We start from the raw sequence: 14123 nt of genomic DNA, 5'->3' as shown, positions 1-14123 counted from the left end.
GAGCAGTGAACTGACCAGAACCAGGAAAACAATATGTATAGTTGCTATAACCTTGAAGGCAGAAACTGTTTTTTACTTTTTTGTTTGTATTCCTAACTTTCAGCACTGTACCTTACACTTAATAGATGCTTAATAAGTTCTTGTTAATTTATTAAGGAAGCAAAGAGAAATCTTAGGGTCATAGAACTAGTAAGTTTCAGAGCTGGCAGTTGAACCCTGGTCTTCTGACTCAATGATCTGTTGATTAAATCATCATCACTGACATTTATATAGCACTTTAAGGTTTGCAGAGTGATTTACATGTATTATTTCATTTGATCGTCATTTGAACCTTATGATGTATATGTAATTATCATCCCCATTTCACAGATGAGGAAACTGAAACTGAGAAAGGTTAAGTGACTTGCTTAGCTTCACACAGTTAGTGTCTGAAACAGGATTTGAACCTAGTTTTTCCCGGTTCTAATCAAGTCCAACTCTGTCCACTATACCACACTACTGCTAAAGACCATGATCTCTAGCCCTAATTTCTCCATCGACTGAACTCCAGTAATACTGGACATTGTCCTTTCTCTGTTGCTGGCATTTCAAGCTCAGCATCCTCAAAACTGAATTTATCTTTTATTCTCTCTGAACTTGGCCCTTCTTTACTACTTCTGTTGACCTAGTCATGTAGGCTCAAAACATCAGCATTGTTCTTGATTCATTCTTTCCCCTTATTTTTCATGTAAAATCTATTTTACCTTCACTTCAAATCTTAAATGCATCCTTTTTTCTCAGTTCATGTACTTCCACCATTCAGTGTTGGCACCTCCTCACCTCTGGCCTAGGTATTAGTAAAAGGAGAACACGTGGAGTTCAGAAAATTAAGAAAAGGCCTATCTAGCCTAGAGTTCCAGCCTGGTCTTTCTCAAGTCCTCCACCATGAGCCTGCTTCAACCACGAACTGCCCTAGCAAACTGAGTGTGGAAGCTTTTTATAGCTCCGGAGGAGAGGTGGTCCTTTCACAAGCTGATTGGTTAGCATTGTCCAAAACACTGGACTTGAAGGTGGTCTCCTGTTGAGTTCAAAGTCTTTAGCTTCTGAGAACAATACCAACTTAAGGGCAGGCCAGGTGTGATTACAATCTAATTAACTTGAAGTAGGCTAATCAGCAAAGTCAGTCACTCTCACTTAATTAAATCAGTTTAGATTAATCTCCAGGTGGGCCTTTGAGTATCTGCCAAATCCCATTATTTTCTCACAGTACCCAAACTGTGATAGAGCCTTCTGAGCTTATATTAGACTGATTAGCCACAGTCAAACACACTGTATCTTGACCCCAACATTGTGCTGTCATTGGTCCCTTTTGAGTATGAATGACAAACAACCTTAAAATGTAACTCCCAGAAATGAACTCAGTACTGCAGATGTGGTTTGGCAAGGGCAAAGTACAGCAAGACTCTCACCTCCCAAGTCACAGGAACACAGATCATGCATAAACTAGAGCTGTTTTTCCCTGCAGCATTAAAGCACATTAACTTTCTTTGCCTACCCATATCTTTTTCATATAAAACTATGTATTCATGACTTTCCTATCCAGAACTTGTAAAGTTGACATTTTCGATAATTTGTAAATAAAAACTTAAGATTAACTATCCTGTCCTCCTGCTTTAAGTTGCTATTAGAATTGATTTTTTCCATCTCTTTATATTTAAATCAAATGCTCACATTTGCCATGTGAGTTTTTTTCTCATCTGCATCTTCTGCTTTCTATTACTCTCCATTATAGTAGTGGAGAATACAATATGGATCAGATTAAATTAATTTCCCCATATTGGAATCATGTTGATTTTTTTTTTTTTTAGTGAGGCAATTGGGGTTAAGTGACTTGCCCAGAGTCACACAGCTAGTAAGTGTTAAGTGTCTGAGGCCGGATTTGAACTCAGGTACTCCTGAATCCAGGGCCGGTGCTCTATCCACTGCGCCACCTAGCTGCCCCTTGATTTTTTTACATGACAATGCATGTAGCATTTACTTATGACATAGGTTCTAATCTGATGAATTAGTATATCTTTGAATATTTCTGTACACTAAATCGTTTCAAGCATTGTAGAGCAGTTGGTCATCCAGCCATTGTTACTGTTGATAGAGAAGATAGTAGGCCTTTTCTCCACAGGGTTGCTGAAGCACTGCTACATGCAGGAATTTATTCTCACCTTATTGGTAATTATTCCACTCTGTTTTGGCAGATGAAAATCTGTTCTCCATTCTGAGCAGCTGTTACTGTTAGGGACCACATACTAATCCTTTGGAATGTATAGGATGTACAGAAACTTGTGTTTCCCTACTTCTATGTAATAATAATTTAATTTAATTTAATCTAATCTAATAATAATAATTATTATTATAGCTAGCATTTATATAGCTACTGCTATGTGCCAGAGACCATTCTAAGTGCTTTACAAATACTTACTCACTTGACCCTCAAATTAACCCCAGGAGATAGGTACTATTATTATTCCCATTTCATGGTTGAGGAAACTGAGGCAAACAGAGGTTAAGTGAATTGTCCAGGGTCATACAACTAGTAGGTGTCTGAGGCTGAATTTAAACTTAGGCCTTCTCAACTCCAGGCCCAGTGCTCTAATCACTGTACTAGTTAGCTGCCTTTTAAATCCATCCTATATTCTATTCATGTTGTTATAATCTCTGAATGGACACAAACAGAAAAGTAAAGCATGATTATATTATTAGCTTATTTTCACAATCATGAGCTTTTAGTAACAGTTATGAAGATTAGTAATATATAACATCTATGTATACTTTAATTATTCTGGAGGGATCCTTGGTTGGGAAACCCCCTTCGGTGATAAAAATCAGTAACTCATCTGCACTGAGGGATTAAATGACTTGCCCGAAGTCACATGGCCAATATATGTCAGAGGCAGGATTGGAAGCCAGTTCTTGCTGATAACATAGCCAGCACACCATCCATGTTTTCATACTGCATCATGGATAGAAGAGTTGAAATTTAAATGATTATACATGTTTTTCAAGTGATTATGAGAACCCCTCTTGGACCTTTCCCACCACCTATCCTACCAAGCCAATGTCATATTTTTCTCCTCTAACATTTTTGGGTTAGCATAACTTCAAAGGTCACATGAGCTTTATTATAATTGTTCCCTTGACACTTTCCCTAGCCAAACTCATCCTTTTTCCTCTTACCACTAGTGGTTTCTACTGACTTCTTTCCACAGTGGGTCAATAACATATTCCAACTTTCCATCATATAAAATCTTTTTAGTACTCTATACTCTCTTATCAGTAACTGCATATTTTAGGCCCATTTTTGTTCTTGGCCCTGGATATAGTAGGTATGTCCTATTCCTCAGCATGGGGTGGGAAGAGCAGGTGATATTAAATTAATGATTATAAAATTAGTTTCATAAATGAACTAGTTACTTTTCATTTGAGATATGATGGGGGGCAGGTAGGTGGTGCAGTGGATGGAGCACCGGCCTTGGATTCAGGAGGACCTGATTTCAAATTCGGCCTCAGACACTTGACACTTACTAGCTGTGTGGCCCTGGGCAAGTCACTACTTAACCCTCATTGCCCCGAAAAACAAACAAAAAAACAGAGATATGATGGGATAACAGCAACAGGAGAAGTACCTTTGAGGGGCTGTTCATTTGGGGATTACTTTACTTTAGTGACTGGGGAGCTTAATTATATTCTGTTTTATTTATAGTTCTTTCTTTACATCTTAAAAGTAATCTTTTTAAAAATTGAAATATCAAGTTAACAAACATTTATTAGACTTTAAATAAGTGCCAGGCACTTGAAAAAACCAACCAAACATTTCTTCCTCTCAAGAAGCGTATAGTCTGTGAGTTTTGCTGCTCCAGGCACTTTCCCAAGTTGTTTTGCAATCAGAAGATTGAGGGGTTCAGCATCTCTTTATGGTCACCAACTGTGATGTTTAAAATCTAATTGTGGGGGCAGCTAGGTAGCACAGTGGACAGGGCAGCGGCCCTGGATTCAGGAAGACCTGAGGTCAAATCTGGCCTCAAACACTTGACACTTACTAACTGTGTGACCTGGGCAAGTCACTTAACTTCAATTGCCCCACCAACAAAAAAAAGCAGTTTATAGTCCAGTGGGAATGGGCTGGGCTTGGTAGAGACAACTTGCAGACAACTATGTATGTACAAGAGAAGGGAGTCACTAACATTAAGAAGGTATTGGGAAGGGCTTCTTGTAGAAGCTAAGATTTTAGCTAGGACTTGAAGAAAGCCTCTGGAACTGGAGCTGAGGAGGAGAAAAAAATTCAGGCATGGGAGAAAGCCAGTGAAAATTCTCAGGGTTGCAAGAAGTGTTTGTATGAGGAGCAGCAAGGAGACCAGTGTCAATGGATCACAAAGTATATGGTAAGGAGTTAGGTAAAAGAAGGCACATAAGGAAACTGAGGCTGAGAGAGATGAAATGACTTGACCCAGGGTCTGATAACTAGTGAGGGTCTGAGACTGGATTTGAAGTCAACTCCAGGCGAAGTACTCTATCCACTGTACCACTTTGCCATCTCTGCAAGTGAGGAGCTTGTTGAATAGGGAGGCAATATGGTTAGACCTGACCTTTAGGAAGATTGCTTGGACAGTTAAGTAGACAATGTACTAAAGATCTGAGGCAGGCAGACCCACCAGCAGGCTACTGTGATAGTCCAAGGTTGTCTCTATGGAGAGGAAGGGGCATATGCAAGAGATATTTTGAAAGTAAATTCGAGAGGATTCAACAACTGCTTAGAAATATTTTCCTTTATGGCTATTTGGGAATATCCTTAGTAATGCAGGGAATAGGGACATAACTCATATTAACCTGATTAATTCATTCAGATGTCAAATGATTTTTAGCAGCACCAGCTTTACTTTTCTAATTAAATTTTGCTTAATTTAGCAATTGCATTTCCTCAGCCACATGGCTACTGATAGCCTTTAGGCAAGCTAAGTGACATTGGAAAACTAGACTATAAATTTTATGTGAATAGCATTTTATTTTTTCCAGTTACATGTAAAGATGATTTTCAGCATTAATTTTTTATAAGATTTTGAATTCCAAATTTTCCTCCCTCCTCTCCCACTCCCCAAGATGGGAAACCGTCTGATAGGTTTATACATGTGCAATCATGTTAAACATATTTCCACATTAATTGTGTTATGGAAGAAGAAACAACAAAAGGGAAAAAATAGCATTAAAAAAAAACAAAATGAAAATAACATGCTTTGATCTATATTCAGACTCCATCAATTTTCTCTGAATGTGGCTAGCATTTTCCGTCATGCGTGTTTTGGAATTTAGACTACTTAGACAATTGGGGTTAAGTGACTTGCCCAGGGTCACACAGCTAGTAAGTTTCAAGGGTCTGAGGCTGGATTTGAAATGACTCAGGTCCTCCTGAATCCAGGGGCCAGTGCTCTATCCACTGCGCCACCTACCTGCCCCTAGACTACAGATTTTAAAGCACATTATGGATTATCCCCTTGTGTATAATATAGAATTGAGAAGGGAGGTAGTAGTTGGAATATTAAAGGGGGGAAGACTTAGGAAAGGATATTTCAAGTATTTAAAACTGCTCACATAATTATTAAACTTAACCATTTGAATATGACTATTAATAGCCCATTTAATAGTATAATAGGATCTTTAAAAATAAACAGGAAAGTAAAAATTGGTCTTGCTGTAAGAACTGTGAGACAAAATATTTGTTTTGGAAAAAAAAACTGTTGTTGATTCTTAAATACATTGCTTTGTGCAGAAAGCTGGGAAACAATTTTCACAGCCAGTGTCTCTGATAAAGGCATCATATCTAAAATATATAGAGAACTGAATCAATATATAAGAATACAAGTTATTCCCCAATTGAGAAATGGTCAAAGGATATGAACAGGCAGTTTTCAAATGAAGCTATCTATAAAGCTATCTATGGTCATATGAAAAAAATGTTCTCAATTACTACAGATTAGAGGAATGCAAATTAAAGCTACTCTTAGATACCACCTCACACATCTATCTAGTTGGTTAATATGAAAGAAAAGGAAAATGATGAATGTTGGAGGAGATGTGGGAAAAAAGGAACTCTAGTGCATTATTGGTGGAGTTGTGAACTGATCCAACCAATCTGGAGAGCAATTTGGAACCATGCCCAAAAGGCTATAAAACTGTGCATACCCTTTGACCCAGCAATACCACAACTAGGTCTATGTCCCAAAGAGATCATAAAAAGGGAAAAGGACCCACATGTACAAAAAATGTTTATAGCTGCTCTTTTTGTCGTGGCAAGGAATTGGAAATTGAGAGGATGCCCATCAATTGGGGAATGGCTAAATAAGTTGTGGTATAGGAATGTAATGAAAAATTATTGTGCTTTTTTTTTTCCTTTTGTTTTGACTGTGTGTGTGTGTGTGTGTGTGTGTGTGTGTGTGTGTGTGTGTGTGTGGCAATTGGGATTAAATGACTTGCCCAGAGTCACACAGCTAGTAATTGTTAAGTGTCTGAGGCTGGATTTGAACTCAGGTCCTCCTGAATCCAGGGTCAGTGCTCTATCCACTGCGCCATCTAGCTGCTCCCTTAACTCTTCTCTTACAACAAGACTAATGTGGAAATATGTTTAACATGATAGTAATGTATAAGCTATATCAGATTGCTAGCTGACTTCAGGAGGGGGAAGGGAAAGGGAAGTGGGAGAAAAATTTGGAACTCAAAATCTTACAAAAGTGAATATTGGGGCAGCTAGGTGGCACAGTGGATAAAGCACCGGCCCTGGATTCAGGAGTACCTGAGTTCAAATCCGGCCTCAGACACTTGACACTTACTAGCTGTGTGACCCTGGGCAAGTCACTTCACCCCCACTGCCCCGCAAAAAAAAAAAAAAAGCGAACGTTGAAAACTATCTGTACATGTAATTTGAAAAAAATTAAGGTCTGGTAAAATGAAAAAAAAATGCATTGCTTTTTTTTCTTCTGGAAATGAGCAGACTGTGTAGTTTATGGTATTGGTTGACATTTTATTAGCCTGAAATGTTCACATGTACGTTTAACAATCGGAAGAGTTGATATGCTATTTTTCAGAAACAATGCATTGTCACTTGCTCCTAGGAAATTTGTTTCCTAACTCTATATGAGTTATAGAAATCATCTTAAATCACCTTGGTTCTTTTTTTTCTCTCTCTCTCAGTAAAAACATTTTCTTTTTTTAGGGAAACATTTTAAGAGAGTCTACACAGTTAAACGATTGATTTAGAAAGATAAGTTTTAGACTTCAATTGTACCTTGGGAACTGGTTTCTAAGTATGAAAGTTCCTGTTAATCTGAGTTTGACCATTTTGTACATATGCTACTTAGAACTGGTAGAAAGGCCAAATGACTGTGCAAGGTAGATGTATTGTGGTTTGAGAAGCTCAGAGTCTGGCTTCTGTTTAGGTCTCTGTGTGCTCTTTAAGTGATAATCAAGAAGGCCATTCCAGCTTTCATCCTCGATGGAAAAATGTGATTAATGTCGCCTGTTTTTCCTCAGGATGATGGTAATCATTAAGTAGATAAGTTCTAAAAAAAAAATAGCTGTGGAAGCATAAGGATTGGCAGAGAAACATTGTACATTTTATGGAATGGTTGTTTTGACTTGATGTACTGATATTTTGTTGTTATTTTTCAGCACAATCTGAAATTGAAGTGTCTGTGTCTGCCAGGAATATAAGGAGGTTACTAAGTTTCCAGCGATATCTTAGATCTTCTCGCTTTTTCCGTGGTGTTGCTGTTTCAAATTCATTAAACATTTTAGATGATGATTATAATGGCCAAGCTAAGGTTTGTACATTTTATTTTAAAATTTTCAATTTTTTATTAAATTTAAGCAAAGTATTTCACATATGTATGCTAACATAACTTATGAATATTTAATCCAGTGTTTAAGATACATTTTTGAATGAACTTTTTGTATGTTCTTTTTCCTTTTGAATGACTACTTTTGAAGTTGAAAGTTAAATTTTGGTTAATTTAGCAGTTGCTTTTCCTCAGTTACATGGCTCCTGATGACCCTCAGACAAATTAAGTGACATTGGAAAACTAGACTGTAAATTTTATATAAATAGTATTTCATTTTTTCAAGTTACATGTAAAAATAACTTTCAACATTCATTTTTAGAAGATTTTGAGTTCCAAATTTTTCTCCCTCTCCTGGCCCCTCCCCAAGACAGCAAGCAATCTGATATTATGCATGTGTGATCATGTTAAACATATTTCCACATTAGTCATGTTATAAAAGAAGAAACAACTGAAGGAAAAACAATTACATGCAAAAAAACCAAAGTGAAAATATTATATAAATAGATTTTACACAGTAATGAAAGTAAACTTTCTTATGTTAGTTTAACACTGAGTAAAAAGTAGCTTTTTAGAGCTACATGAAAATTTGTTCCAACCCTAACATTTTACAGATGAAGAAACTGAGACTCAGAGAGATTGACTCAATTTGTCACGTACATAATTAATGTCAACATTAGAAATAAACTCCATGTCTTTTGGCTGTTAGACAAGTGTACAATCCAACCTTTCCATTTTACAGATGAGAAAACTGTAACTTTTAATTTTAAAAAATTTTTAAATTTTTTTTGGCAAGGCAATGAGGGTTAAGTGACTTACCCAGGGTCACACAGCTAGTACGTGTCAAGTATCTGAGGTCATATTTGAACTCAGGTCCTCCTGAATCCAGGGCTGGTGCTTTCTCCACTGTGCCACCTAGCTGCCCAGCGAAAACTGTAACTTAAAGAGCTTATTTGCTTAAGCTCATCAAGATAGTGGCAAAATTGTTATTTCAACCTAGACCTTCCAGTTGTGAGGGCCAAATTTAATATATGGAGAGTTAATTGGGTGGCTCGCTGAAATATTGGGGTCCTGAAAATGATAAGGGACCTCTAGGTTCAAAGCTCCCTCCCCTCCAAACTGCCTTTTTAGATATTTCTCCCAGACCAATAAGAAAGGAACCTAACAGCCTCTTTTCCACAAATGAATCCGGTTTTATTAATGAGAATAAAGTAAACAGCAAAGGTGAAATTAATAAAATCAAAGTCAAGGGAATAGGGGAAAAGAAATACAGATAATCCTCCTAGCTCTAACCTAAGTCTATACAATCCCCAAATTCGCTTCCAGTTCAGCTAATTCAAAAGAGCAGAGTTCGTATTTTAACTCACCACCTGGAGCTCATGGCTTCAATGGAAATAACAGCTTACAGCTAGGCTTGAAGGACTTGTTTGCTGCTGCTGCTGCTGCTGCTGGGGGGTGGGGGGGGGGGAAGAAGGATAATTCCAGAAGAGCCCAGAGCTCCCCTCAGTGAGCATCTAATCTTCCTCCCCCAAAAGGGGAGGTCCTTCAAAAACTGCCTATGGAGAATGGTTTCTCCTTCTGACCTCAGCAGGCCAAGTAGGTGTGGCCCCTTCGAATGAGTCAGCCAAATTCAAATAATCTTAACACACAGCATAATTCATTTTTAATATCTCTGTAGACATTTTATAAAGGCTAAGTTGTTGTTGAGAATAGTTTTATCCACATGCTTATAGAAGTAAGAGTCTTTAGGTAAAAATTATTTAATTTTGTTTTTAGGGAGGCATTTAACATCCAATAGATTGTTCATATTAACTTAATTCTTTATCCCAAATAATAAACTAGATCTTCATAAAAACATTGTGACACTGTGATTTGCAAAAACTTTGATCACAATAATTGATGACCTTAAATCATTTTTACATAAGATTCTTAATATTATATGGGGAGGGGGCAGCCAGATGGCACAGTGGATAAGGCACCAGCCCTAGATTCAGGAGGACCTGAGTTCAAATCCGGCCTCAAACACTTGACACTAGCTATGTGACCCTGGGCAAGTCACTTCACCCTCATTGCTCCACCAAAAAAAAAGTATATGGGGACTAAGAATATCAAAACACCTTCTTCTTGTTTTATTTTCTTCCTGGCATTCTACCTCTCCACCCCAAGCACTAGAGAAACATGAAGTAATTTGTTTTTCATATCATAGTAACTTTATACCTTTATGAGTTAAGTAGACAGGTCTTTGAATAAAACTACATGATTTGGTAACATATTCCTTCATAGTCTGAGCAAGTCAGTTTCTTTTTTTTATTTAATTTAATTTTTCTTTTTTTAATTAATAAAGTATTTTTTCCCGTTACATGTAAAGATAGTTCTCAACTTTTGTTTATACAAGCTTTCCAATTTCAGATTTTTCTCCCTCCCTCCCCCCTCCCCTAGACAGCAGGCAATCTGATATAGGTTTTATATATATACACACACATAATAACATTAAACATATTTCTGCATTAGTCATGTTATAAGAGAAAAATCAGAGCAATGACGAAAAACCTCAAAATAGAAAAACAACAGCACCAAAACCAAAGGAAATAATATGGTTCATTCAGCATCTATACTCCACAGTTCTTTTTTTTTTTCCTGGATTTGGAGATCCTCTTCTATCATGAGTTCCCTGGAACTCTTCTGTACCATTGCATTGGTGAGAAGAATATAGTCCATCACAGTAGATCAGTACTCAGTGTTGATGATACTGTGTACAATGTTCTTCTGGTTCTACTCATCTCACTCATCAGCCCACGCAAGACCCTTCAGGTTTCTTACAGCACAATAGTATTCCACTGTATCATATACCATAACTTGTCCAGCCATTCCCCAATTGATGGGCATCCCCTCAACTTGCAATTCCTTGCTACCACATAAAGAGCAGCTATAAATATTTTTGTACATGTGGGTCCCTTTCCCCTTTCCATGATTTCTTTGGGAAAAAGACCCAAAAGTGGTATTGCTGGGTCAAAAGGTATGCACAGCTTTATTGCCCTTTGGGCATAATTCCAAATTGAGCAAGTCAGTTTCAATTCCCATTGCTTTTTTTTTTTTTTTAAGTAGCCAAAGTCCAGCAACAACAGATAGAGAAATTCCATTTAAAATCACTGGACAATATAAAATACTTGGGAGTCTACCTGCCAAGACAAACCCAAGAACTATATGACCAAAACTATAAAACACTTTTCACACAAATAAAGTCAGATCTAAACAATTGGAAAAATATTAATTGCTCATGGGTAGGCCGAGCCAATAAAATAAAAATGGCAATCTAGGGGCAGCTAGGTGGTGCAGTGGATAAAGCACTGGCCCTGGATTCAGGAGGACCTGAATTCAAATCTGGCCTCAGATACTTGACACTTACTAGCTGTGTGACCCTGTGTGACCCTCATTGCTCCAACCCCCAAAAAGTGACAATCCTATTTGTTTATTTATTTAGTGCTATAACAATCAAACTATTAAAAATATTTTATAGATCTAGAGAAAATAATAACAAAATTCTTCTGGAAAAATAAAAGTTAAAGGGTATCATGGTAATCAATGAAAAAAATATGAAAGAATGTAGCCTAACAGTACCAGATCTCAAACTGTATTATAAAGTGCTAATTATCAAAATAATCTGGTACTGGTTAAGAAATACAGAAGTGGATCAGTGGAATAGGATAGGTACAAATTACATGATAGTAAATGACTACAGTAATCTAGTATATGATAAAACCAAAGATCCAAGCTTTTGGAACAAAAACTCAGTATTTGACAAAAACTGCTGGGAAAACTGGAAAACAGTGTAGCAGAAACTAGGTATAGACCAACATCTCACAACATATACTAAGATAAGGTCAAAATGGGTGCATGATTTACACATAAAGGATGATAACCTGAGCTAATTAAGAGAGCATGGAATTGTTTACCTGTCAGATTTATGGGCAGAGGAAGAATTTAGGACCAAAAAATATAGAGAGCAAAATAAAATGTAAAATAGATCATTTTGATAATATAAAATTTAAAAGGTTTTGCACAAACAAAACTAATGTAACCAAGATTACAAGGGAAGCAGAAAACTGGGAAAGAATTTTTGAAACAAGGATCTCTGATAAAGCCTTCATTTCTCAATTATATAGAACTAAGTCAAATTTATCAAAATATAAGTCTTTCCCCAATTGATAAATGGTCAAAGGATATGAACAGGCAGTTTTCAGACAAAGAAATCAAAGCTATCTATAATCATATGAAAATCACTGTTGATCAGAGAAATGCCAATTAAAACAATTCTGACATCACCTCACACCTCTCAGAGTGGCAAATATAGCAAAAAAGGAAGAAAGTATTAGATGTTGGAGGGGATGTGGGAAAAGTGGAACACTAATCCACTGTTGGTGGAGTTGTGAAAAGATCCAGCCATTCTGGAGAGCAATTTGAAACTATGCCCAAAGGGCTATAGAACTGTGCATACCGTTTGATCCAGCAATACCACTGCTGGGTTTATATCCCAAAGACATCCCCAAAAAGAGAAAAGGATCTATTTGTACAAAAATATTTATAGGAGCTCTTTTTGTGGTAGCTAAGAATTGGAAATCAAAGAAATGCCCATCAATTGGGGAATGGCTAAACAAACTGGGCTATATGGTGGTGCTATAAGAAATGACAAGCAGGATGATTTCAGAAAGGCCTGGAAAGACTTGTATGAACTGATGTATAGTGAAGTGAGCAGAACCAAGAGAATGCTGTGCACAGTGACAACAATATTGTTGGATGAAGAACTGTGAGTGACTTAACTGTTCTCAGCAATACAATGATTCAAGAAAATCCCAAAAGCCTAATGATGAAGCATACTATCCACCTCCAAAGAAAGAGCTGATATTGATTGAACACAGACTGAAGCATGTTATTTTTCACTTTAAATTTTTTTCTTTTATTCAAGTTTTCTTGTACAAAATGACTAATATGGTAATGTTTTACATAATTGTACATGTATAACCCATAATCTGCTTACTGTCTCAGGGAGGGTAGAAGGGATAGAATTTGGAATTCAAAACTATAAATAAAAATGTTTATTATAAAAAAGTAGCCACAGATAAAAGAAAATATTGATTGAAATTATGTTAATAATGGAAACATTTTTATTTTATTTCAGTGTATGTTGGAAAAAGTTGGCAATTGGAATTTTGATATCTTTCTGTTTGATAGATTAACTAATGGTAAGTAAGGAATGGTTTGTTCTAATCTACTCTGTCAAAGCAAAAGTCATCTATATTAGAGAAGAGTGAGGGAATAAAGAAAGACATTAGAAAGAATGAAAGTCTAAAGAAAATGCTCAATTTGAGCATTGAGATCAGTCACTCCCAGAAGGACCAAAATATTTTTTTCTCTAGGTGCTGTAGTGGATAGAGTGCTGTGTTTGGTCAGGAAGACTCATCTTCCTAAAGTTCAAATCTGGCCTCAGATCTTTTGTGACCCTAAGCAAGTCATTTAACGCTTTTTGCCTTAGTTTCCACATCTGCAACATGAGCTGGAGAAGGAAATGGAGACCATTTTAGTATCTGCAAAGAAAACCCCAAATGGGGTCACAAAGAGTCAAACATGACTGAAAGAAATGAATAATTCTTAGCCAATAAGCTCAGTTATCAACAGCTTATGTTATTTTTGTCACTTAAATGTTTTACAAAGGGTTTTTCTTACAGCAAGTCATTGAGATATGTAGTACAATTTGTATTTACTTTTTATTTCATGTGAGGAATCTAAGGTTTTTGAGAAATTAAATGACCTTAAGCTTGACAGCCAGTAACTGTTTAAATTGAGACTCCAATTTAGGTTTCCTTATTTCTAGTTCAGTACTTTTCTACCATACTATATGGAGTTCTCTGTCTTTCTGAGATGAACTCCATCACTTCTTTTGAAGGGAGTGTGTGTGTATGTGTATTGCTACTGGAAAGTATAACAGCTATTGGAAGCTAGTCTACCAATGACTTTGGAGAAGGATGGTTTCTATAGTTCATTGATACCATAGGATCATAGATCCAGAGCTGTGAGGGGACCTTAGAGGTCATCTAATCCAAAGCTTCTTAAACTGTGGGTTGTGATCCCATATGGGGGTCACATAACTGAATGTGGGAGTTGCAAAAAATTTGACAACAGTAAAAGACTATGTATATTTATTTTATATGCCTATATACCTGGGGTCATGTAAAAAATTCTCAGGCAAATAGTGGTGATAAATGGAAA

The 14123-nt window shown here is 36.7% G+C and overlaps 1 protein-coding gene across 4 annotated transcripts in view; it reads left to right on the top strand.

Annotated features, from left to right (window-relative positions):
* The window catches only part of PDE7A (phosphodiesterase 7A), a 164465-nt gene that overhangs the window by 102644 nt on the left and 47698 nt on the right, over positions 1-14123 (top strand). For all 4 annotated transcript variants that reach the window (XM_043984752.1, XM_043984582.1, XM_043984841.1 and 1 more), the window contains 2 exons: positions 7693-7844; positions 13036-13099. In XM_043984752.1, the coding sequence (XP_043840687.1) occupies positions 7693-7844; positions 13036-13099 (216 nt within the window). The remainder of the gene's footprint in view (positions 1-7692; positions 7845-13035; positions 13100-14123) is intronic.

Source organism: Dromiciops gliroides, chromosome 1, assembly GCF_019393635.1.
Source record: "Dromiciops gliroides isolate mDroGli1 chromosome 1, mDroGli1.pri, whole genome shotgun sequence".
NCBI classification, from domain to species: Eukaryota; Metazoa; Chordata; class Mammalia; order Microbiotheria; family Microbiotheriidae; genus Dromiciops; species Dromiciops gliroides.
The sequence above is the reverse complement of the archived record's forward strand: the minus strand, read 5'-3'. Positions and strand labels throughout refer to the sequence as shown.